Source organism: Lissotriton helveticus, chromosome 5_1 (assembly GCF_964261635.1).
Source record: "Lissotriton helveticus chromosome 5_1, aLisHel1.1, whole genome shotgun sequence".
NCBI classification, from domain to species: Eukaryota; Metazoa; Chordata; class Amphibia; order Caudata; family Salamandridae; genus Lissotriton; species Lissotriton helveticus.
This window is the reverse complement of record NC_136065.1, coordinates 1683806158-1683829924: the sequence shown is the minus strand read 5'-3', so window position 1 is coordinate 1683829924 and position 23767 is coordinate 1683806158. Positions and strand designations below refer to the sequence as shown.

The 23767-nt window shown below is 45.1% G+C and overlaps 1 protein-coding gene across 1 annotated transcript in view; it reads right to left on the bottom strand.

Annotated features, from left to right (window-relative positions):
* Nucleotides 1–23767, bottom strand: part of ZFHX2 (zinc finger homeobox 2) — a 527257-nt gene that overhangs the window by 340630 nt on the left and 162860 nt on the right. Inside the window, exons 2-3 of the mRNA XM_078640613.1 lie at nucleotides 10969–13627; nucleotides 10168–10697 (exon numbers count right to left, since the gene is read on the bottom strand). Coding sequence (XP_078496739.1) covers nucleotides 10168–10697; nucleotides 10969–13579 — 3141 coding nt within the window. The 5' untranslated portion in view covers nucleotides 13580–13627. The remainder of the gene's footprint in view (nucleotides 1–10167; nucleotides 10698–10968; nucleotides 13628–23767) is intronic.

Genomic DNA, 23767 nt, shown 5'->3' with positions numbered 1-23767 from the left:
TTTGAAGATTTATCCTTACTATAACCTGTTGTTTATACTTTTCTTTAGGAGGGAGATGTGTGATATTGTTATTTATCTTTATACTTGTACCTGTACCTTTAATATGCTGGAACTTCCCATGCTTGTATTCTATTCTCATGTGAGATTCTGGAATACATGAGAGTTCCAGCTGTCAGTTGAAGATTTCTCCTGTGGCTGAGGTTTTAATTAAAGCTTCTCCTTAACTATATAAGTTCCTGCTTATTTATTTATATAAGAAGACACTACATATGGTACAGACCAATTTCAGGCAAGGGACTATCAGCACTGCACAATGTGGAGATAATTTCAACAACTTGATAGATATTTAAAGTTATCTTTCCAAATGTAAAATCCTTCTTTGATGGGAACACAATGATTTTAGAATAATGATTCTGAGATAATTTCCAAGGAATTACTTATCAGGTCTGTCCAAAGGTGGGGTTGGCAATTGACATTCTGTTTAACAGCTCTTTGTTACCCTGATAAGCAGGTTATTCTAAATAAAACATCTTTGTTATGTATTTATTTATCTAATAAAGTCTCAATATTTTTTGTTTGTATTTCATTGTTTAGAATGTGTTCACGCTGCAGTTCAGATTACAACAATCAACAGTTACGAGGTTTATCTCAAGAAAGAAAATGTCTGATTTTATCCATCCCACGGGAGTCAACCACCAATGCTAAGATGAAAATACAGGGAGGAGATAATCTAACAATCGTTGTCAAGAATGTTGGGCACCTGTGAGAGCAACACTACTGAAGCATATATTTTTGATTTGAATGTACCTGATGGGTGAGTGTGTACATGTCAATATCTCACTGTGTAGGACGTTCTGAAGATATAAGAAGCCTTTCAGTATGCTTTTATTTGAAACGAGGATTAAATAATTTAATTTGTTTCTCGAGTAAAATTCTCATTTTACTGGAAATCAGTGAGGGTTATTGAGGCTTTGTCCTAGCTTATGTATGTATCTGACGCCGAGACAGTAAGTAATGTTCCAAGATGGTGGATCAGTCTGCCAGTGTCTATGTTTTGATCAAGTGATGCAACAGCTACATTAAGCAATTCTACAGTATTCAATAAAACAAAACAAACAGACTAGACCGTGGAGAATGTTGAGCCAATGGTTAGCCCCTACCAGTTTATCATGGTTACAGACATGTATACGAGCTTGTGTGTTTGTGCACCATTGACTTTATTTAGGATAGTCCTCTAGAAACAGAGTGCGAGGATTGGAGGGTGCTTGCCTCACTCCGCAATCTTGACTTGGGTGATCTACTAGCACAGTCAGATCATGCCCACCCCCAAGTTAACCAGATACAATCAGGCCTGTGTTTCGCAGACAATGTTGTGATATGTGAACGTACTTCTGTACCCCTTCATGGTCATTTGAGCACTCAAATGTCGTTTCTCTAAGGAGCACTCATACAAGATGTACAGTTCACCCATCAGCAGTTCAAACCAGACATTAGGATGCCACCCGCGTAGCTTCATTTAGGTGGCACCACAAACTAGTGTCTTTGAAAACAGATCTCCATCAAGTGCTCCCAGATACAGGAACTCATTGGGATGAGTGGATAAGGATTCTGCCCAACGAGGATCAGATACAAAATTGAAGCGTTCCCAAAAAGTGGACGATGGGTTTGCGTCCTTAAAAAAGGAATCCCTTAAATGCATTTAATAATATCGGCACCTGGGGAACCTCTCGAGTGACAAACAACACTACTTATTCACCTTACTTTACAATATACTAAAAATAAGATTCTTTTTCGATTTAAAGAATGTTATATTTATTGTTTCTTGTAAACTATGTTAGAGAGAATGCATAATAGGCTCAGCAACTAGTTCCTCTCACTGACTTTCTTTTGAATTGGAACATCAAAGATATCCGACTAGGGAACCTCATGAAATCTGGTTTAAGCAAGATACATCTAGGGAGCCTTAATGAGAAACGCCCGTACAAAAGTGAAACGGATTCAATTAGATAGACACCTGGGGAATAAAAGAACATTGATCCGGGGAACCCTCAATGTGATACAACCTCAATGAAATTCATCTGAGAAAAAAAACTATATGAAACACACATTGGCATCTTCGTGGAAAGACAAATGGATAAAAGCCTGGGCTTTTAGATTTTGCTGCTCCAGGCTTCAGTGTGTGTGCATTATTTCTTCATATAAGAGAGTTTCAATCAAAATATCAGGTGCACCACTACTTTTTCGTCCTCAATATAGTCCAGAGTGGGGAAAGTAGCTGGCAGCAGGGAAAAGCTGAAAGCGACACTGAAGTATAATTCTTGCGGAAATACATTGAGGCAAGATGGCGTCCGGGCGGATGAAGGTGTCGGACGTGTGAGCGGACCTCTCTCGCTGACCCACAGGGCTTGTATATGGAAACACTGTCAGCGTTCTAAGAGAGATTGGAGTGAGCGCTGATCGAGTGGTGGCGAAGGCTGGAACTAAAAAAGAAGAGGAAAAAGAAAACGAATAGACTTTGTGTACCAAAACTTTGAAGTATACACGAGGTATATACCAGGCGAAAACGAAGAGGAGAACGTCGATGTTTGAAGGGGTCAGAGCACTGGTGAAACTTCGCCGAGCTTGGTGGGCGGTAACTAACACAGGTGCTGCGGCTTGACTTTGTCATGAACGCCGTGAACGCCGAACTGAGGATTTTGCAGTGTACGGAGGCGGACCGGCAAGAATTTCTGCAGCAATGGCCCCGAAAGGTGCTCGTAGCAAACGAGTGCAGGAAGCAACTATGAATGCGATTCCAAATGCAGGTGAGAAACACTTGAACCGGGCAGCTGTGCAAAATAGCGGGGGAGGGACAGTCTCGGAGAAGACTGCGGAGACTCCCAAGAAAATAAAACAATCGATTCCTGCTCTGTTCTCAGCGGCGGAGGAAAAGCGTAAGGGGAAGACGCCCAGTGAACAAACGATATCTCAATCAGAAAGCTGTATGATAGAGCCCTCAACGTCGTCGGCAAAAGAGCAGCATATGCATACGGATAGAGCTAGAAACCTGCCAGGAGTTAAAGAGGGACCTTTGGGCGCTAAGACAATAATGCCAGAAACAACGTCTAGGCAACAAGACGTTACTATCTCATGTGTTACCTCATCTTGCTTAATTGTCGGCACTGATGTTCCCGCCATTGGAGGCGAATATAGTGCTAGAGTACTGGAGGGTAACGTTACAGATCTTCCTGATGGTTCAATTATGTTGGAAAAGTTTCTAGCGCCGGAGTCGCGGATAGTTAACGAAGCAGAATCAGGTGATTTTTACTCAGTATCAGAAAATTCAGCTTCATCGTGCGATGATTTAACCACACAATATTCTAAGAAAATGCGGATGGATGAGGTTGAGAGTGATAATGAGTTTGAAGAAGGTGCTGAATATATCGAAGATAGCCCAATTACAGTGAGGGGCGGAGAAGATGTGTCTATGGTAGAGGGGGCTGTAGGAGGGCACCAAGAGCGCTCAATGGAAAATATCACACTCGCTACGATTTAGTCATATGGACAAAACTGCGCAAGAGAGTCAGAAAATCCAGAATTCTTGTCGAAAGCTTCAAAGCTCAATTCGAAGATTAGTAAAATCACAATCCGACTTTGGGGAAAGGTTCACTGAGGTGGAAACCAGAGTATCTAATATTGAGGACGAGTTGGTAAAACTAAAAGCGACCACGGAAACTTTAAGCGCTAATAAAGAGGATCTATTGTGGAAAATGGCCGATTTTGAAAATCGGGCTCAGTGCAACAACTAAAAACTCATGCAAATCCCTGAAGGTAAAGAAGGGCAAGATTCACGTAAATTTATAGTCAAGTTACTCCAAAAGGCATTTCCTGATTTGAATAAGTGGGATTGGGAGAGAGAGGTTGAGCGGGCCCATAGATAACCCTTCAATATTCGCCCGCGTACAGGGCAAAGTGTAATAAAACCTAGACCTTTTTCTTGTGGCTTCAACAGTTTCCGTGCCAGAGAAGATATATATATATGCACACTCGACCAAACCGTAAAAGAATGGGTGAAGGATTTACTTTTTTTGCGACACCTGATTATAGCAAATATACAATGGACAATCGCTGGCAGCTGCGACAGCTGGTAGATCAATTTCAAGCCTACATTATGAACCCGGCAAAACTCAAGGTGATTTATAAGGAGAATGTTCGGTTCTTTACTAGCGTGGCAGCAGCAAAGGAATATTTGCAGTCTATAAATGATGTCTAGAATTTGAAGATAAAAGAGGATAGTTGTATCTGGCACAGAAACAGGACATTTTGAATAACATTATGGACAATAGAGTCTTCATACTTTTTTTTTTTCTTCAAATTGACTGCGCTAATGTTTGAGCAGTGAGTGCTGACAGAAAGTTAAAGTTAAGATGAAGTTGTAAAATTAGAATTGTGGTTAGTCCTGTGAGGAAACGACAGAGGGGGCGGGAAGCTCAACTCCATCACTAGGACCGTGACTCCTAAAGCCTCGGTAAAGGGGGGGGGCTTGGGGGGGGAAAGGGAAGTGGCTGCTAGGAGGGGGGGATTGGTGGTGGAAGGCACAGGGGGTAAAAGGGTTAAAAACCACGTTGGCATCAAGTGACGATACTAGGAAAATGATACATTGTCGATATATAGTTATCAGGTTAAGGTTTGCAACTAAATCAAGAGATAATTTTATTATCAGAATAAATAAAGGTTGGAGTAATGTAGAATCAATATCTCATTTCTCGGAATATCAGAATTTGCTCCTTTAATGTATCTGGCCTTAATAATGTCAATAAAAGGAAGAGAATAGCCTCTAAAATCCGCTTTATCCAACCAGATATTCTCTGCTTACAAGAGACACATTTGCCGTGGGATAAATGGATGCTCATAACAGATTTAGGTTATACCTTAATTGCTGCTTCTCAACAAACTAATATGACCAGAGGGTTAATGATTCTCTCTAAACCACGACTCTGTTCTGTAGTTCGCAGTTTGACGGACAAGTGAGGAAGATGGGTCATATTGGAATTAAAGATCGGGGGGACACAATTTACATTATCTTCAATTTATGGGTCGAACTTGGATGAGGGGGAAGTTCTAGAATGGCTAAATATTGAACTGGCGAATTGGAGCTCTCCTCTAATTTTTTGTGGGGACTTGAATATTAACTTAGATACGGGGGAGTTAGCTGCTGGGTTGGAGAATTACAAGGGCCGTAAACCAAGAGTTTTTAAAGCTTTATATAATTTGGTTATGGATCATGGTCTGATAGATTTGTGGAGTAAAAATTACCCAACACTTCCAGGTTATACCTTCTATTCTTCACCACACAAGAAATTTGTCCGTTTGGATTATTTTTTAATTTCTATATCTATCCAGTCTGGGACAAAGATACAGCTATTTCCTAGGGTGACATCGGATCACTCCCCAATTATAATGGAATATCCAATAGTAGAGCATAAATCAACCTAGGAGTTTCACGTATGGCAGAAAGCTCTGCCTTGATGAACAGTATAGAACCTATATGACTAAATGGAAGCAGAATTCATTGATAACAATGTGAACTCGGCAAGCATTGGCAAGTATTTAGACGATATGGGACACATTCAAGGCTTGTTTTAGAGGTGAGGCGGTGAGTTATGGGCTCTATCATCAAAATGAATTACGATCTCGAATGTTTAAGGGTTGCTGAGGAAAATTTGATTAGGGAATTTGGGAAGAGGGACAACTTAGGGAATATTTCTGAGTTTGAGAGAGCAGTAGGATGCTGCCGGGCTAATATAACAGGGGTTTGGTGTGAAGAGATAGCGCGGAAATATCTTGTAAATAGAAGACATACTGAATATGGGGAGGCAATTGGTCAAACTCTAGCGTTAAGATTAAAAATGAAGGAGTCCTCCCGGTTAATTCCCAAACTACAAGATCAGAATGGTTTGGTTTATGAGGAACCTGGAAAAATACTTGATATTTTTCAGCAGTTTTATTCGGTATTATACACTCATCAGCCGAATACAGGAGTAAGCTCTGTATGGGAAGATGGTGTCATTAACAAACTGACAGACAATGAGAAAGAAATTCTAGATAGCCCATTCTCTATGGAAGAATTAGAGACGGCCGTTAAAACTATAGTGAACGGAAAGGCGGCAGGCCCAGATTTTATACCCGGAGAAGTATATAAGGGCTTTTTTGAATCATTAAAATATCTTATGTTGGAGACTTTTAGAAGGGCACAAACTGGGAATGCACCACAAACCTGGAATGACTCCTCAATTGTGGTGTTTATTAAAAAAGGGAGGCCTCCTGAATTACCTGAGTCCTATCGCCCAATATCCTTACTTAACTGTGATAGTAAGGTATATTCTAAAATAATAGCGAATCGGTTATCTAAAGTAATTACATCACTTGTTTCAATAAATCAACATGGATTTATTCCAAATAGAGGCACAGTTACGCATATCAATAAGGTTATCACCTTATTTGATATAGCACAGGCAGAAAACAGAGATTTGGCGCTGATATTACTTGACGCCGAGAAGGCGTTCGATCGCGTAGAGTGGCAATATTTGTGGGAAGTGATGACAAAGATGGGATTTGGAAAGGACTTTTTGACAACAATCCAGGTTTTATATAAGTCACCGAATGCAAGAATAGTGGTTATGGGCAGGAGATCTGAGAAGATCATAATAATTAGAGGGACACGACAAGGCTGCCCGTGCTCCCCACTTCTTTTTGCTTTGTTTATAAACTCGTTTATTACTAATTTGATAAACTCACCTTGTATTAAAACATTTATTGTCAAAAATATAACACATTCAGTATTCGCATATGCGGATGATATTGCCATCACTACGGTTGATCCTGGGGGAGCAATAGTGGAGATCGAACGCCTAGCCAGTGATTTTGGAGCTATTTCTGGTTACAAGCTAAACTCAGTAAAAACTCAAGTGCTGTGCACAAAAAATATACAATATAATGACCCTAGGGCTACATCCGAAGTTACTTATTTAGGTATAAAAATTAAAAACCAGATGCAAGAGATAATAGATACTAATTGGGAAGAGACATTACAGCAAATAAAACAATCACCTGATAGGTGGGGTCGGTTACAGTTATCTATAATTGGCAGAGGGAATATCATCAAAATGAAGGTTTTAGCCAAGATATTATATTTATTCCGTAGTATCCCATTGGAATTTACATTGAAATCCATACAACAACTTCAGTCATTATGTTCAAAGTTTTTTTGGGCTCCGGGAAAAACTAGACGGGCTATGAAATGGCTGACGATGCCGGTCGAAAGGGGTGGGCGCGGAATACCCGACTTTGTATTTTATTACTATGTATGTTTTCTGCAAAGAATGAGATTTATGTTGACAGGGGAGCCAATTGATAAAACAGCGGAAGCTCCATCGATTTTTTTTTGTTATTAGGGGAACATGCAAAGGGGTGTCTATTAAAAGAGTTGGAAGGAAATTATTACAAACATACACGCTTTAAGGTATTGGATTCTGCCTTTAAAGTATGGAGAAAGGTATTTAAAATCATTAAGTTTGAGAAAATAACATATCATACTCCATTTAGCGCTGATAAATTACTTCCTTCTGTCTTTTGAGATGGAGTGGCTAAGGAGTGGTCAAAGAAAGGTATATGTAAAATTGGGGACTTATATGAAACTGAAGGGACACTAGCTACATTTGGAATGTTAGCTGTTAAATATAAGCTACCCCAATCTTTTTTTTTTTTTTAATATCTCCAAATTCGAGACTTTTGTTTAAGAAAGCAAATTAAACCCGCTCCTAATAAACTAGTTGAGGCAATTCGCCTTAGGAAAAGGATTGGTATGTTATATCATATTATGATGGAGTATAGAACGGATGACGTACAGAAATATAATACTTATTGGCAGAATCAATTAGGCGAATCAGAACTTGATATTCATGACACTATACTGATGGCTAAGGAGGTTTGTCTATTAGCTAATTTAAAGACTCAAGTTTATAAGACAGTGTTTAGACTTTATTATACTCCTAAAAAGATGGCAACCTGGGGCCCATTATATGATGGTAAATGCTTCCGCTGTGGCGGGGCGGATGCAGATATATTGCATATTTTTTTTAATTGTCCTAAACTAGCGCACTTTTTAACTAGTATAGAACGTTTTCTCTCCATGGTTCTTCACACTCCGGTTAAAATATCTCCCGCGCTTATGGTACTAGGAGGGGGACAAGCTGTTGGAAAGGGCACAGTACTATGTAAACATAAATATTTTTTATTCCTAGCCACTACTGTAGCGGGTTTATGTATCGCAACGGAATGGTTACAACCGGATGCACCAACATTCGAATTTTGGATAGCAAAACTATATAATATATATGAAATAGAATGGAGTTTGTATGCGTTAAAAGGCGCTAGGAAAAAACGATTAGGCTTGTTAATTTGGGCTTTCATCAAAGAGTATCTAGAGGAGATATGAATGAGAAATATTATTGGTTGCTTAAATGTTAAGAACTGGCTGATTTACCTTTTGTCTGTGTTATACTGTATGTATAGTAACTGTATGAATTTAACTGGTTTTGTCACTTGATACAACTGTGGAAATAAAAATATTAAAAAAAAAAAAAAAGTATCGTTTTTGCTTTGGAAACCTGGATGTTCTTCCTAATAAATGTCATAGCTTATCAGAATAGAACAGTCAGAATGGGAAGTGCACGGCTAGCAGTTGTCTGTCTGGATGCAGGGTCAATCCACGTTAAGTTGATGACCTACAAGTACTCCATTTGCTTCATTTTTTGCTCGCTTGCAAGAACTATAGCAGTGTTGGATTGCATTGATAAAAGATCTGTATGATGGTGACGTGCACAACTGAACTATCTTACCTTGGGAAACAGCATGTTTCATCAAAGCTTTTGCCACAGTCATCTCTTGTTTATAGGTCAGTTGGTGGAAGAGATGCTAAGGTGCGATCGAGTGGATCTGAAGGGGCTAGCAAGTGTTGCGTGAAACCATGGATGGAAGCTCTTACCTTTTGAATCGGGACTCTTTTCAAAATTTCTTTTGCAGTCGGACAAAGTACAGAGCTGCTAGGAATGTAAAGCCACCAAGCTCGGAAGAGAGTCATGGACCTATCAGCATTTCTTATGCTTCTCTATTTATTTTGTGAATGGTTGTAAAACAGTAAAGACAGGCTGATGTGATCCCAACTGGAAGGAGAAGGGATTGTTAAGTGAAGTCATGAGGGACGTCTTTTCCTGGCAAGGCAGGAATTTTCCTCCATAACCATAGCATGCTCATCTAGGTCTTCTTGTTATATTGGTGTTGTTGAATAGACATAAATGGAAGGCAAGAACTGGGAGTGGCCATGGACCTGCGAAGGTACTCTGTAAGTAGGTTCTGGTATGATCAACTACAACATTCCACTACAGTAGATGAAAAAGGACACATTGCAATCAAATGCAATCGAAGAACACAAACCAAATTACTTTGGGTATAGTTGGCAACCCTTAGTCCATAAACTAGAAGTTACCTCAATAGCCACCGTCTCCAATTTCTCAATTTTTAGGAAGGTGTAAAGATGGAGCTTGAATGGAATTGAAGGAAGGTGAAGGAGAGGAACGATGTCAAGTATGGTCCCCCTTACCTTATAACGTTGGAATTTTTCCCAACGATCCTCCATTCTTTCTTTCATTTGTTGTGTTCAAGAAAGTGATGAACCATTACTTTGCTAATAGACTAACAATGAAGAATATGGGAAAGTTGAGTTATGATATGAGTGACAGACCTTACCTTGAAAGCATAGGAGTACCCCATTTGGTAATTTTGCCTCGTCTGGATGCTTAGTGTTTTGACTCTGGTCGTGGGTAGTTCTCCTTACCTTGACAGAGTGGAGACTCTCCTCAGGCTCACCTTACGTAGTTCAGAATGAATGGATGGAATGGAAGGAAGGAACAGCTGTTCATTCTAGGATAGAATGGAAGGGGTGCAGAAGGTTGAGGGAGGTTGTTGGTAGTTAGCCATACCTTGTAACACTGGCTTTCCCAGTAGTCCTCATAGATCCATCTTCCTCCTGGGCGATGGGAGCAGGCTGCGAGATGCCGAGATGTGGTGATCGCATGGAATGGATGGGGTGGCAGGGAGCGGGGCTAGGCCACGGCTGACGGCCCTTACCTTGTAGACCTGGAAGTTCTCCCCGTGACCACCGCCACGTGCATGCAGCCTCATCTTCTCCTTGCCGTTGGACTCAAAGTCACACAGATTACAGCGAAGGTGTAAGGGCGGTGCTTGATTGAAGCTGCCAAGCTGCAGCTCGGTGGCTGCAGCACTGGCTGAAGCTGCTGGCACACCACCCTCACGTAAGTGGGCCACCAGTTGGTACTTCTGCGAATGCTTGTCTGTTTTCAGATGCAGCTGGAAGTTAGCCTTCAGCTGGGTGCCATACGAGCAGAGTTTGCAGCGGTGGACATCGCCCGCCACCTCCTTCCAGTCAGACTCGGGCAGACTACGGGTCAGGCTGGCATGGTACAGTAGCAGTTCCAGGTTGTCTGTTGTGAAAGTATAGCACACCATGCAGCGGAAGACTTTAAGGGTAGGATCATCTGTAGAGGATGAAGGGGCATCCTGTGACAGGGTGTTGATGGTCGAGCTGCCATGCACCTGACCAAGGTTCAACCTGGTATCCAGGGATAAGCCACAGGAAGCTGAGACAGAGGAGGAAGACAATATAAAACAAACGTACAGTGATTTCAGTTAAATTCTCACACACACAGCAGCGATGGATTGGAATGATGCTTACTAACAACAAGGATACAGGGACTCATAAAGCAGCTGGAATGATGGTGTATTTCAGATAAAGTGACACTTACATGAACATAGTAAATGTGTTAGAATGATGCATAGCAACACCAAAAGGTGCAGTGACTCTCAAACTGTGCACCGTGGCAGGAACAATGGGAAAATAAGCAGACTTACATGGAAATCCGGTAGCTAGTTTCCGGCCAGTGGCAGCAGTGAGTTGGAACCCATTGAGCAGAAGCTGGTGGTCTACTGGCTGTTCTTGACGGAGAGGCTGTGGGCTGTAAAATTGGCAGAGGTCAGCTCCGGGCTGCATCATGCCCGAAAGTCCCATAGGCATGCCTTGGTGTACTAGCAGCATGTTCTGCATATGCTTCTCGCTAGTCATGTGGATGCGCAAGTTGCGCGATATATTGGTCTCGTAGTTGCACACCTTGCAGTGCCAAGATGCCTTCTGTTTGGGCTGCTTGTCTTGAGGGGAGGGTAGGCTGAGTTCAGGTGGGCTGGAACTCCTCCCGCTAAAGGCCCCGCCAACAGGGACACTTGCAGCAGTGCTGCTACCACTGCTGGTGGTAGGCAGGGCAGCAGCACTAGCACCAGGGCTTTGAAAAGCCTGCAGGTTGGCCAAATGCTTGTCAGACTGCATGTGGATGCTGAGATTGCCCTTGGTGGTGGTGGAGTAGTTGCAGGCCTCACACCGGTAGGGCTTATAACCACAATTGTAGCTCTCACCCCGGGCTAGGCGTGGATGCTGTTGACCCAGGTTGCAGTAGACGCAGTGACTGTTGCTCTCTGGATGCTTCTCCTTCATATGAACGTCAAGTGTCTGTTGATACTTGTAGTGCCAGTTGCACTTTGGACACTTTAACGTCTTGCAGGAATTGCGGGAGTGTAACAAAGACATGTGGTTGGAGAGAGACATACTTTGGAATGGACTGGGCCCCGTGTTTGGGCCGTAGTCATCATTGGTTAAGACGCTAAAGCTTGACAGGGGGGCTGAGGTTTTTTCGGCCATAGGTGGACTGTAGGCCAGGGCATGGTCATCATGTTCCTCGACAGAGGTGTTTTCGTTGCTTTGGTCCTCTACTTCGCCACTGTGGGCATCAAGGGAGGTCGAGTGGATAGGAGAGTCTTCCTTTGGACAAGAGTTGGTCAGCACTGGTAGAGCTGCACACCCACAAAGGCTTTGGTTTGGAAGTAGACGCTGTATGTCATGGGAGTGCCCAAAGGTGGCTGTGCTGGCACATTCCTTGGTCTCCTGTTCTGCCTTTGTCTCCTGGCTGCCGGCATCCTCTGCCAGGCACCAGCCCAACTCCTCCTCATCACCATCCTCTGGGCCAACCGCTAAATCTTTGGCTTGAGTTGGGTCGCACAACGCTTTGGGGCTCCAGGGAGTCAGATCAAGAGAGGTCTCTATTACTGGGCTGGCAAAAACCCCCGGACTGAGGTGGTGGCAGCTTGGAGTCTTGGCATTCCTGGGGGGCTTTAACCCTCCCTTGTCTAGGTCATCCACGGTTGGAAGACTGGTCTGAAGCCCACAATGCATCCCATCAGCTCGCATGTTTGGCACCAAGCCAGAGATGGAGTTGGGGGCCAGGCCTCTTGTTACACTATCACTTTCAGGCGTACCCACTTTGGCTCCCTCTGGGGTTACATTCACCAGATTGCTAAACATTCCTGTCGCTACATCTTTGAGGTTTTCGGTGTGGTCTGGTAGCTTTTGGGCTTGGCTAGAGAACATAGGGCCATTGCCGCTACCATAGTCCGTTTTTGGTTCAAGAAAGCTTATGAGAGTTCCCTTCCCATGTTCGATGCTGTGCAGGATAGCAGATGTTTCCCCCATTGCCAGGATCTCATACTCGTCCCCAGCCACGTCTGCCCCGTGTATGGCAGTAGCATGCACAGCTAGTCGGCTACCATGGCAAAATGAACGCTTGCACAACAGGCAGATCCATAAAAGTGGCTGTTTTTGTTTGTTCTGTGGTCCAGCAGATGTACTTTCGCCGCTTCCCACCATTTCTCTTTCCCTGTTGCCCTCCTCCTCCAATCCTTCTAGGTTTTCTTTGGATTTTTCTTGTTTTTTGGCTGTGGTATGTTCCCTTAGGTAGTTTGCTGCACGGCGACACTGGGCATTCATCACATGGTAACTATGGAAGGGGGGTTGGGCCCCCGCCCCAGATGAGGTATTCTGGAATATTTGGTTCGAGATTAATCCTTGGTAGGTACTTGTAATGTGAAAACTGCTCATGGGAGTCTGGGAAGTTGCGAGGTCAGAGGTACTAAGCGGGTCCCCAGCTGCAGATACACAAGGGTTGCCCTTTGGTAGAAATAGTTGGTTGGAGAGGCCCAACGATAGGGCTCCATCTTGGATGTCAGAGCCACAGAGGAGGTAAGCAGAGCCATCCGGGGTGAAAAACACGTGTCCCTCGAGGTCCCTTTCATTCTCGTCTTCATCGTTGCCTTCTTCGTCTCCTTTCTGCACCCCCCCAAGCCCTTCTTTGGGGCTTGGGGCCAAGCCAATGCTGCACTTTCGGTCCAGCAAGCTAGTGGCCTCTGGGCCTGGGTGAGCTGGGCAGAGCTCCATCGAGGGCCTCATAGTGTCAGTGTTGCCCACTGCCAAGCAGTCAGCAACAGAGAGGGAGGAGGAGGAGGCAGAAAAGAGTGAGAGAAGCTGTTCTGGGGTATCTTTGGTGACAGTTTCACACAGGTGCGAGGCTGGATCTTTGGACCAAGAGTGAAGAAGCCTTTCATCCTGCCCAGCAGCAGTCAGGGTTTCAAGAGAGTTCATGGTGGGAAGTCCGGCATGGGGAACTCATTTCAACTTGGTTGCCAGGAACTGGAGAGAAAGGAGGAGACAAGAAAACAGTCAGAAAATCTTCATGATGGTGCAAGATCCATACAAGCCTGAACTTCCACAGAGTAAGCGCTCTGTGCCAGTGAAGACTTCCAAAATTTCACGTAAACAGTGCAGTACAATCCTGCTATCCTTCTCTCAACAATGCAATAAATATCAAAAGGCTGACTGAAAACACAAGATCCTTCCCAACATTCCTTACCATGTTTCCTAACCACTTCACCTAGCAACAGTCATCCTAACCTTAACCCCACGCCGCATGAATCACTTAAACCTTCCCTCAGTTATGGAGGTGGTATCAAGAGCTCCATCCGCAACACTGCAAAACCTTGTCTAACCTTCTCTCACACTGCAAGAGCAACACAACCCAGCGTACCTTCGTACACAGTGTAAGTCCCATTCTGATTTTCTTTCTCACTCCCATGAGCCTTCTAAATTTTTACTCAACATTCCAAATCAGACCCTAACGCAAACTAGTCCATCAACTGTGGCCTTCTTGCTCTAACTTTTTAGTTTTACTGTCTGCTATAGATTAAATTGACAACAAGCACCAAGGCTAGTGCTGATTTCTGGCCTGTGTGAATTTGAAATGTGCCTTGAAACAGCGTGCTATTGATGTCCCCACAAAAAAAAACATATTGGTGCTTTTGCTGGCTCTGGCCGTAGAGCATACCTTGCTGATTTGCCATTAAGCAGCAGTAGGGTGGTGATAGCAGCAAATGGACCCCAGGTGGCAACATTTGGTTAACTAGTGATGCTGCTGTCGTCTTTATGGTCAACCAGTTTGAATCCCACTAAGCTACATTTATTGTACTTTGCATAATTTCTATGTGAAGCTGACTTGGTATATGATGCACACTAATGTAAGTTGACACTCAGCAGCAATCCAGACAACCCTTATGGTGATTTTAGTGGCCTTAGACAACCTTAAAAAGCTCTGTAAGTGGTAGCTGTGGTGATCAGCCTTCAGGCTTAGTCCAGTAGGAGTGTAAAGCAGCTTGATTGACCAGAACATAATCTTACAGATATAGATTAAGTGAAAAGAACACACAGTGTATTTATAAACATATGTATTTATTATAAAACACTCACGAACACATACGGATATCTCAGCACGAAATACACAGTGGTCACCAGGGGGAGACTAAACCATATACTAAAATGGTGGTATGCGTACCACAACTCGAGTCAAGACTATATCCAGAAGACGTTGAAGTGCAGGGGACCCAAGGAACCACAGGGCAACCACGGAACAACTGAGGTAAGTAACCTGGAACCCCACGGAGGCCGTGTGCAGAATGAGAACACGATCACAGGCTCAATATTAGTCAATGGGTACGTCGCTGTTGCAATTTTAAAGAAGATTGACCCTTCACAGTGGGCCCAGAAGAATCCCCATGGAAGACAAAAGGTTGGAGAGCCACCCGACCAATGGATACCCTAGGAACCAGGATACCTATACCACGGAAGCCGGTTGCATAGGTGTGAAGTGGCGTCAGAAACCGAAGTCAAACTCAAAAGAGGACTTCAGGAGGATGTTGCTCCTGGGGAAGGTGAAAGTGTCTGGTGGAACCCAAAGGTGGATTCAGGATGAGAAGTAACTGCAAGCAGAGGTGACAGAGTCTATGCCACTTGGAAGGGACCAGGCGGCCCGGAAGACGAATACCCACCGAAGTCAAGTGTTGCAGGAGAGTTGATGGTGTCCATCTGAAGCACAAACAAGTCTTTGCAACTGCAACCCACGTGGAAAGTGAAGAAGGTACAGTGCCGGGGCCAGCAAGGTCCAGGTGACACCACAAGCAGGGAGTCAGGACAGGCCCGGAGCAATCAGGAGAGCCTGCGAAAATCAAAGGAAACCCTCAGGAGGACCCACAGGCTGGAGGCACTGGAGTCGCAAGAGGACCTCGAGCAGCTCACCAAAGATGCAGGCCCAAGGGGCAAGTGATGCAGTGCGGACGAAGATCTTGGTCACAGGAGATGCTTGAGGTTGGGGCTACTTGGAGCCTGAAGATCTTGGTAGAAGGGTGCCGACAAGCCTTTGCAACTGCAAGTTGGCGCGGTGCACATGGATTCGGTTCCTGTGGCTCCAATGAGGGATACTGGCCTCAAACTTGGTGAGAGGACAGGACAGGCCTCGACGATGTAAAGAACCACAACCTGTGTTGCTGAGCCTTTCAGAGTCCGTGGGAGCCCAGGATCAGCAGACCAGTCAGCTTAGTTGCGGTGCCTGCAGATGCAGGGAAGTGACTCCTTCACTTCAAGGGAGATTCCTTCAGGTGTCTTGGATGCCCACAGGCCTTGGAAGGTTCCTGTATGGAGCACAGGCACAGACGTTGGAGCAGACGATCAGGGCGAGAAGATCAGGAGCAGCAGGAGTCTTCCCAGTTGCAGCCATGATGCCCAGAGCGAAGTCCAGAGTGCCCAGATGATAGAAGAAGAAGTGGTGTCTCGAAATGAATCTTGTCCCAGGATGAATCTAGGGACCCACCTGAAGGTAAGCCTGTAAGTACCCTAAGGAAAGGGACGATTCAGGTTTCCTTCCCAGGGGACGGGGTCGGACACTGGGGAGGATACTTCAATATCCTTTGACCAGTTTCGCGCCAGAGCAGGAGCCAACGACTCCCTGAGCTGGTTTGAACTGGACTTTGCAAGGAGGGCACCAAATGTGCCCTTCAAGCAGACTGAGTGGAACTGGCAAGCGCTCCCACCTGACCCCAATACACTAAACCCCGTCTAGGAGGTGGACACACCTCCCTGGGACAGGATACCTATTGTTTTGCCTTCCCCTGCTCGAGCTTGGCTCAGCAGCAGGAGGGCAGAATCGTGTCTCTGGTCGGCAGAAGCCATGTTGTGCTGTCTGGGTCTAGAAGACTGGTACCGGGAGCACTGAGGGCCTCCCAGAGGAGCTTAACAGTGCATGGAATCATACCTTCCACACCGTTTACGGTGTGGGTGCATGATTCCAAAATGTTGGATACCAAACATGATAGGGTTAGTTACAGCCAGTTTAGAGATGGTCATCGCGTAATGACGCATGGCCACTCTATGTATCGTAATGGCTGATGCACTTACGGCCCGGGAGAATGGACTCAAAAGGCTGTAGGCATGTCCTGCTCATGCAGGGATATCCTCACACTTAGAACTGAGCCCCTGCCTTCAGGATTGAAAGGCCGGCTTTAGGGGTGACTTATAGGTTTTAAGTGCAGTGACCTTAGATAGAGGGAAACCTATATCTTTAGTAAGTGGTTCTAGCACCAGCTTACACAGGCTGCAATGGCAGGCCTGTAGTTACAGTTTGAGTGGTCCCTCATGGGTGGGATAATACATGCTTCAGCCCATGGGGGAATCCAAGTGTACCTATGCCGTATGCACCTCAGAATCATATACTAGGGACTGATAAGGGTACACCAGTGTCCAATCTGGGATGTACCCAAGAACTGACCATACCAATTTAGGGGAGAAAGCACATAGACTCTGGTCCTAATTAGCAGGCTCCCAGTCAGACTAGTCAGAAACAGCAGTACACCAGGTAAAATGTGGGGGTAACCATAGAAGCAGATCCTACTTTCCTACAAAAGCCTTATCCACCTTCCCGGCTAAAGGAAAAAGTAATGCCTGCCTGACTACTGTGAAAGCCAAAAGTGATGCACGAGGGCCATCTGAGCCAAAAGCGTGACTGCGAGGTGTGTAGCTACAGACCATATCGGGTTCTGCCAATCCCCCTATTTAACACCCAGAGGCTTTTTGCATATCGACTGAAATGTATCCACCTGGCAATGGATTTCAATTTGACCACATTTATAGACAACTGATCCCTGTTGTAGTCACTGGCAAATCTTGCACATTAACATTTCTCTCTTAAGTGGTGTCCTCAAAACGATACACTTCAAAATTACTGGGTAGCATGAATCTAAATTGCTTCCTGATAATGTTGTGCATGTTGAAGACAGAGCACATCAGTTTCACTTTGGCTTTTTCCAAGTCCTTGTCCTTTTCAGAACATCTCTTGATTCTGATATAAAGAGTAGTGTGTTTAGTAGACCTTCCCACATTATGGCTGTTAATTGCTCCTCTGGGAAGGATACTTGCGACAAGTCAGCAAATTAAGTTTAAGCTTTTTTTGCTCACTTCTCACCTTTTGTGGGTCTGTGACACCTTTTCAGCGTTATCCTGGGAGTTCAGCAGCCTCTCCACAGAGAAACCAAGCCCTAGTGCTACACACTGCCACTGAAAATACATCACTGTGGTGTTACCTGGATCTATACGCCACTTATTTGTGGAGTTGAGTGCTGGGTGGCAGAAATTCCACCCTAAAGATCAGACAACCGTAGGGTTGTAGTGTTAAGAGAAACCGTAGTGTTAGCTTTGACATCGAACGCCGAAAAAACCCAGTGACTTGGAGACTGGCGTGGTCAAAATTACTTTGCATCTTCTTGGCCCACTGCATTTGGACCTTAACTTAGAACACTGTCAGATTTCTGATAATGACAAGTATGTAGGTACTATACTTTCCTTGCTTTAAGCTCAAAGCTGTGTTGGTTGGAAGTATTCGTTTAGATATTGGTTCTGACATGTTACCACTGTCAGGATCCGCTGGGCCCAACTGTTACTACAACCCAGACAATATGCCACTAGACGAAGGCATAGCAAGGATGTCACTCGAGGGTAAACTGAACCTTTATTGCCAATAAATTGGTCATTCCTACAGAAGTCTAAACTAATAAAAGGGTTGATCCTTTTCATTTTGGCAGTCTCCTACCCACGTCACAACCACAACTGTCACATATGATTTAGGTTAGTGTTAAATGGAACATGTTACTTACCCTGTAAGCATCTATTTGTTGCATGTAGTGCCATAGATTCAAATGCTTAGCATTGTCCTGCCATCTAGTGTTGAACTCGGATGTTTGCAACTTGTTTTTCTTTAAAGAAGTCTTTTGAGTCATGAGGTAAAGTGGCTCCTCCTATAGTCTGTATTGCGCATGATCAACAGTTTCTTTGTTAGATTGTTTTCAACTAATCAGGGTAGCCTAGGATAGGAGCAATAGAGAGATAGTAAGGTTGACAATGCAGGTTAAAGTTTGATAAAGATAAGTGTTTAAGTAGAGTAGTATGAATGTCAGCCAGTAACTTCCGGGGAGGAGGGTGGGTGCATGTGAATATACGGTACCACATGCTACAAATATATGCTTACAGGGTATGTAACATGCTCCATTCGTAGCATGTGTTGGCAGCAGATACATATGCTTAGCAATGAATGTAAAGCAGTGTACCCCTAATGCGGTGGCTAGCTAGTGGTTGATGTAGATGTTTGAAAAAGTGTTCGTAATACAGGTTAACCTACTTTCCCTTGTTGATTAGCTAAGACATCAACGCAATAGTGTTTTGTGAATGTATATGGGTTATTTCTTGTAGCTGCCTTACAGACATCAATGAGTGGAATATTTCCTATGAAAGCCATTGCAGCTCCTTTTTAACATATTGACTGCTTTTGGAGCTGCAGGTAGCAATTGGTTCGCTTTGTGGGAGCAAGTTTGTATGCATTTTAATATGCACCATGCAATTCCTGCTTTAGATATTGGTGAGCCCTTTTGAGGGTCTGAAAAAGCTACAAAACATGAGTTTTACGCAATGGTTTTGTCCTGTCAATGTAGTATATGACTGCTCTTTTAATATCTAGTGTGTGTAGAGCTCTTCCCGCCCCCGAGTAGGGTTTTGGAACAAAGACAGGGAGCTCAATGGTTTGGTTTACATGAAAAGATGAAACTACTTTAGGGAGGAATTTGGGGTTTGCTCTTAGTATGAATTTATCTGGATGGATTTGGAAAAAAGGTTCTTCTAGAGTGAGCGCTTGCAGTTCACTTATCGGTCTGAGAGTTGGTATAGCCACTAGGAAAGCTACATTCCATGTGAGGAACTGTATATCGCATGAATGAAGTGGTTCAAAAGGAGGACCCGCAAGCCTTGTGAGAACTATATTAAGGTTCCAGGCTGGTGCAGGTGAGACGGAGGGAGGAATAACTTTTTTTTTTTTTTTTTTTGCTAGTCGGCTTTTTATTTTCCTCCTTACCCTATTTTTTTATTTTTATTTTTAATTCTTTTTATTATTGTGATTGACATCATACAAGGAATAACTCTTTTTAATCCCAGAACAAGGCTTTAATAACCGGAATCTTAAAGAAATGTTTTGGCTGTTTTGCGTGTATGCAACACATGCTGCTATGTGTAACCTAATGGATGTGTTTGCAAGACCTGCTAGTTGAAAAAAGAGTAGGTCTTTACACACTGCCTCTGAGATAAGCCTGTCTGCTCGTGCCAAGCTACTAAGGGGGTGAGCAGGGGTCATTTTAGGAGTGTATCGCCTTTCCCTGACTAGCAGCAAGGGTCCCTATTTGGACAAAGATGCAAACCATTGCCAACTAGAGACCCCCATTTCAAACATTGGTGGCAGAGGTAGGATTTGCACTTGCATTTGTGTCTTACATACAGTGATTGGTGTAAACTACTAGTGAGTGCAGACCATTACGCAACCACATACATTTTGGTAGAGTTTTTCTGGGACTGTTTTTTGAGAACTGCCAATACTTACCATGAGTAAACCAGCATCCAATGCATCTATGGATTTAGATTTTGAAGAAGAGAGGATTGATATCTACATTGTGCCACCCCTTAAATCTGTTTTTAGGAAATTCTAAATCTCCAGGAGAGGCCTCACCAAGAAAGAGGAATACCCAAAGGCGCTGAGGTCCTGGTTGGAATCTAGGAATGCTAGTGAGGATCCTGAAGAGCCTGTAATGGAGGGAGAGAATGTGGATGGGCAGCTGGAGGGGCCATCGGGCCTGGCAGGGGGGAAGCACCTTCCAGGATGGGCAGCAGTGTTTCTTCTAAGGGCCTGTCTCCAGAAGAGCTGGGGGACAGGGAGAGAACCAGGATGCATGAATTGGAGCTCACAATGCTTTAGCAGGGGAAGGAGGATAAGGATTTGGCATTTCAGAGCGAGAAATTAGCCCTACAGGAGAAAAAGATGTTTTTAGAGCATGAAAGAAGGTTGAGGGAGTTGGATCTGAAAGCAAAAAGTTTAGAAGTCAGTTCCTCTGGTGGCAGCACACCATCAGTGCCTGTGGAAAGTAAAGTATATATTCGCAAGGATGTCATTAAGGAATTTATGAAGCATGAGGACATTGGGCAGTGGTTTAAGGTTTATGAGATAGCCATGATGTCCCATAGAGTCACTGGGGAGCCGGGCTGTGGAGCCGCTTTGTCAGTGAAGGGAGGGACACCTTGTTAGACCTGCCCAAGGAGGATCAGACGTCCTATGCCCCCATGAAGGAAGCCTTAATGACCACGTATGGGTTGACCACAGAGCTTTATCGGCAGAAATTTAGAAATTGCAGGAAGCTGGCGTCTAGTACCTGGGTGGAGTATGTGACTTTCTTTTGCAGTGCCCTGGATGGTTGGGTGAAGGGTAGCAAAGTAAATGATTTTAAGGAGCTCTATAATTTGATTGCATGGGATCACTTGTCCAGTAATTGTTTTCCAGAGCAATGCCAACACTTGACTGACAGTAAGCTGACTGAGCCTAGGAAGGTTGTTGATGAGGCAGACTGCTGGGTCAGTACCAGGGTCCACAAGGGTCATGTGGGAGACTTCGTCAAAAGTGGGCAGGGTCCCCAGCAGAAGAGTGAGGGGGCAAGGGTAAACCGAAGGAGTTCCCGAAAGGGCCCCAAAGTAATTCCCAAGGGAAGGGTTCCCAGCCTCCCACTGAGAAGAAACCATGGGTCCTGCTAGGTAAGCCTGGGCAGAAGGGTCCCAAAATCTGTTTTTGCTGTGGTCAGGAGGGTCACTTCAGGGGAGATCATAAGTGTCCCAAAAACAGTTACCACTGCACCCACTGGTGCACCACCCCGGCAGGTGGCCAGTGTAGCCCTGGGAGAGGAGTTGGGTGGCCAAGGTGGGTGTGGTCCCGCAGAGATGTCCCTAGTCTCTTTAGGAGACTGCGAGATGGTCCCTTGGACTCAACTGCCTGATAACACTAAGAAGCACAGGCAGTCGATGACCATCAATGGCCATAGGGTGGAGGCCCTGAGAGACACCGGAGCCAGTGTGACAGCTGTCAGTTGTTGGCTGGTGTCTGAAGAGCAGGTGATCCCCAATGTATTCTACCCTGTAATTGCCACTGACAATTCAGAGAGTCACTGCAAGGTGACCCAGGTTCCCTTGAGTGGGGATGGGGGTCTCAGGTACCTTTCAAGTAGGTGTGAGGCCAGCCATGCCTGTTGACTGTCTGAGAGGCAATGATTTGGAGAGCTCCCCTTGGGCAGAGATCTCATTTGGAGATGCTGGGTCTGCCTGAGTGGGCATGTGTGACCACTTGGTCAATGGCAGTCGGTAAGGGTGTTCAAGAGTACATGGAGCCTGAAAGAGTGGCCCAGATGCCTGCCTTAATGAGAAGAGGCAGGGGGTGCGGGAAACAGGCCCGAAGTTCCCACGGTCCAGGAGGAGGCAGACCTTGAGGGGGATGCCCTGGAACCTACAGGGGAACAAGTAACTGAACTGGGGGACCTGCCTGAGCCGACCCATTGGCAGCAGGAACGAGGACCCTCCAGGGAAGAGTTCTGCAAGGAGCAGAAGACGAGCCCTTCTCTTTTGGGTTTGCGGCAACAGGCCACAAACCAGGCAACAAGTGATCAGTCTGGATCACATTGGATCTATTGGGAGAATGGTCTCCTGTATAGTGAGCCTAAGGTTGCTAAGCCTGACTCAGCCTGTGCGCTGGTGGTACCCCAGCGCTTCAGAGCCTTCCTACTGGGTCTGGCTCACGATGTGCCTTTAGCAGGACATTTGGGGCAAAAGAAGACCTTTGAAAGGCTTGTCACCCACTTTCCCTGGCTCCAAATGCGCAAGAGTTCAGATACTCATTGCAGGATCTGTCAGACTTGCCAGGCAAGTGGTAAGAGTGGGAGAAAGCAGAAGGCTCCTCGCCAACCTTTCCCTGTGGTAAGCACCCCCTTTGAGAGGGTGGGTATTGACATTGTGGTGCCTCTGGATCCCAAGACAGCCATGGGCAACAGTTTCGTCCTGGTCTTGGTGGACCATGCCACCCGGTACCCAGAAGCCATCCCTCTCCGGACTGTGACGGCCCCTGTGGTGGGTCTTGCGTTGATGGGGATTTTCTCCTGTGTGGGGTTCTCCAGAGAGGTAGTGTCAGACCGTGGCACCAACTTTATATCTAAGTATATGAAGTCCCTGTGGCAGGAGTGCGGTGTAACCTATACATTCACCACTCCTTACCACCCCCCCAAGGTAATGGGCTGGTTGAGAGATTCAACCGGACCATGTAGGGCATGAATAATGGTCTTGAGGAACCCATGAGGCATAAGTGGGACGTCCTCTTGCCATGCCTTCTGTCTGCTTACAGAGAGGTGCCACAGAAGTCCTTAGGGTTCAGTCCCTTTGAACTGCTGTATGGTCACCCTGTAAGAGGACCGCTGAGGTTGGTGAAAGAAAGCTGAGAGAAAGCTCCCAGTAAAACTCCCCATGATGTATATAGCTACATGCTGCCCTTCAGAAATCAGACTAGGCATTTCAGACAACTCGCTCAGGCAAATCTGAAAGCCAGCCAGGAGGAGATGAAACAGTGGTATGACCAGAATGCCACTCTGATCGAGTTTCAGCCTGGACAAAAGGTTTGGGTCATGGCCCCAGTGGAGCTTTGTGCGCTCCAGGATAAGTGGACCGGACCATTTGAGGTGATGGAGCGCAAGAGTAACGTTGCCTACCTGGTGGACTTGCGGTCTCCTAGGAACCCTTTGCGGGTCCTGCATGTTTACTGTCTGAAGCCCCACTTAAAGTGGTCCAAAGTGGGCATGCTCCTAGCAACAGATGCTGGAATGGAAGAGAAGACTGATGTTCTTCCTGACCTCCTGTCTGCCTAGGAGCAAGATGGGTCAGTGGACGGTGTAAACCTCTCTACCGCCCTGACTAAAGCTGTTGGGGCAGTTTTCTGATTTGTTCTCCCTGACCCCTGGTGTCACTCAGTGGTGTGTCCATGATGTGGACACTGGGGACAGTCCTCCAGTAAAACATAAGATTTACAGAGTGACTAACAGGGTCAGAGCTTGC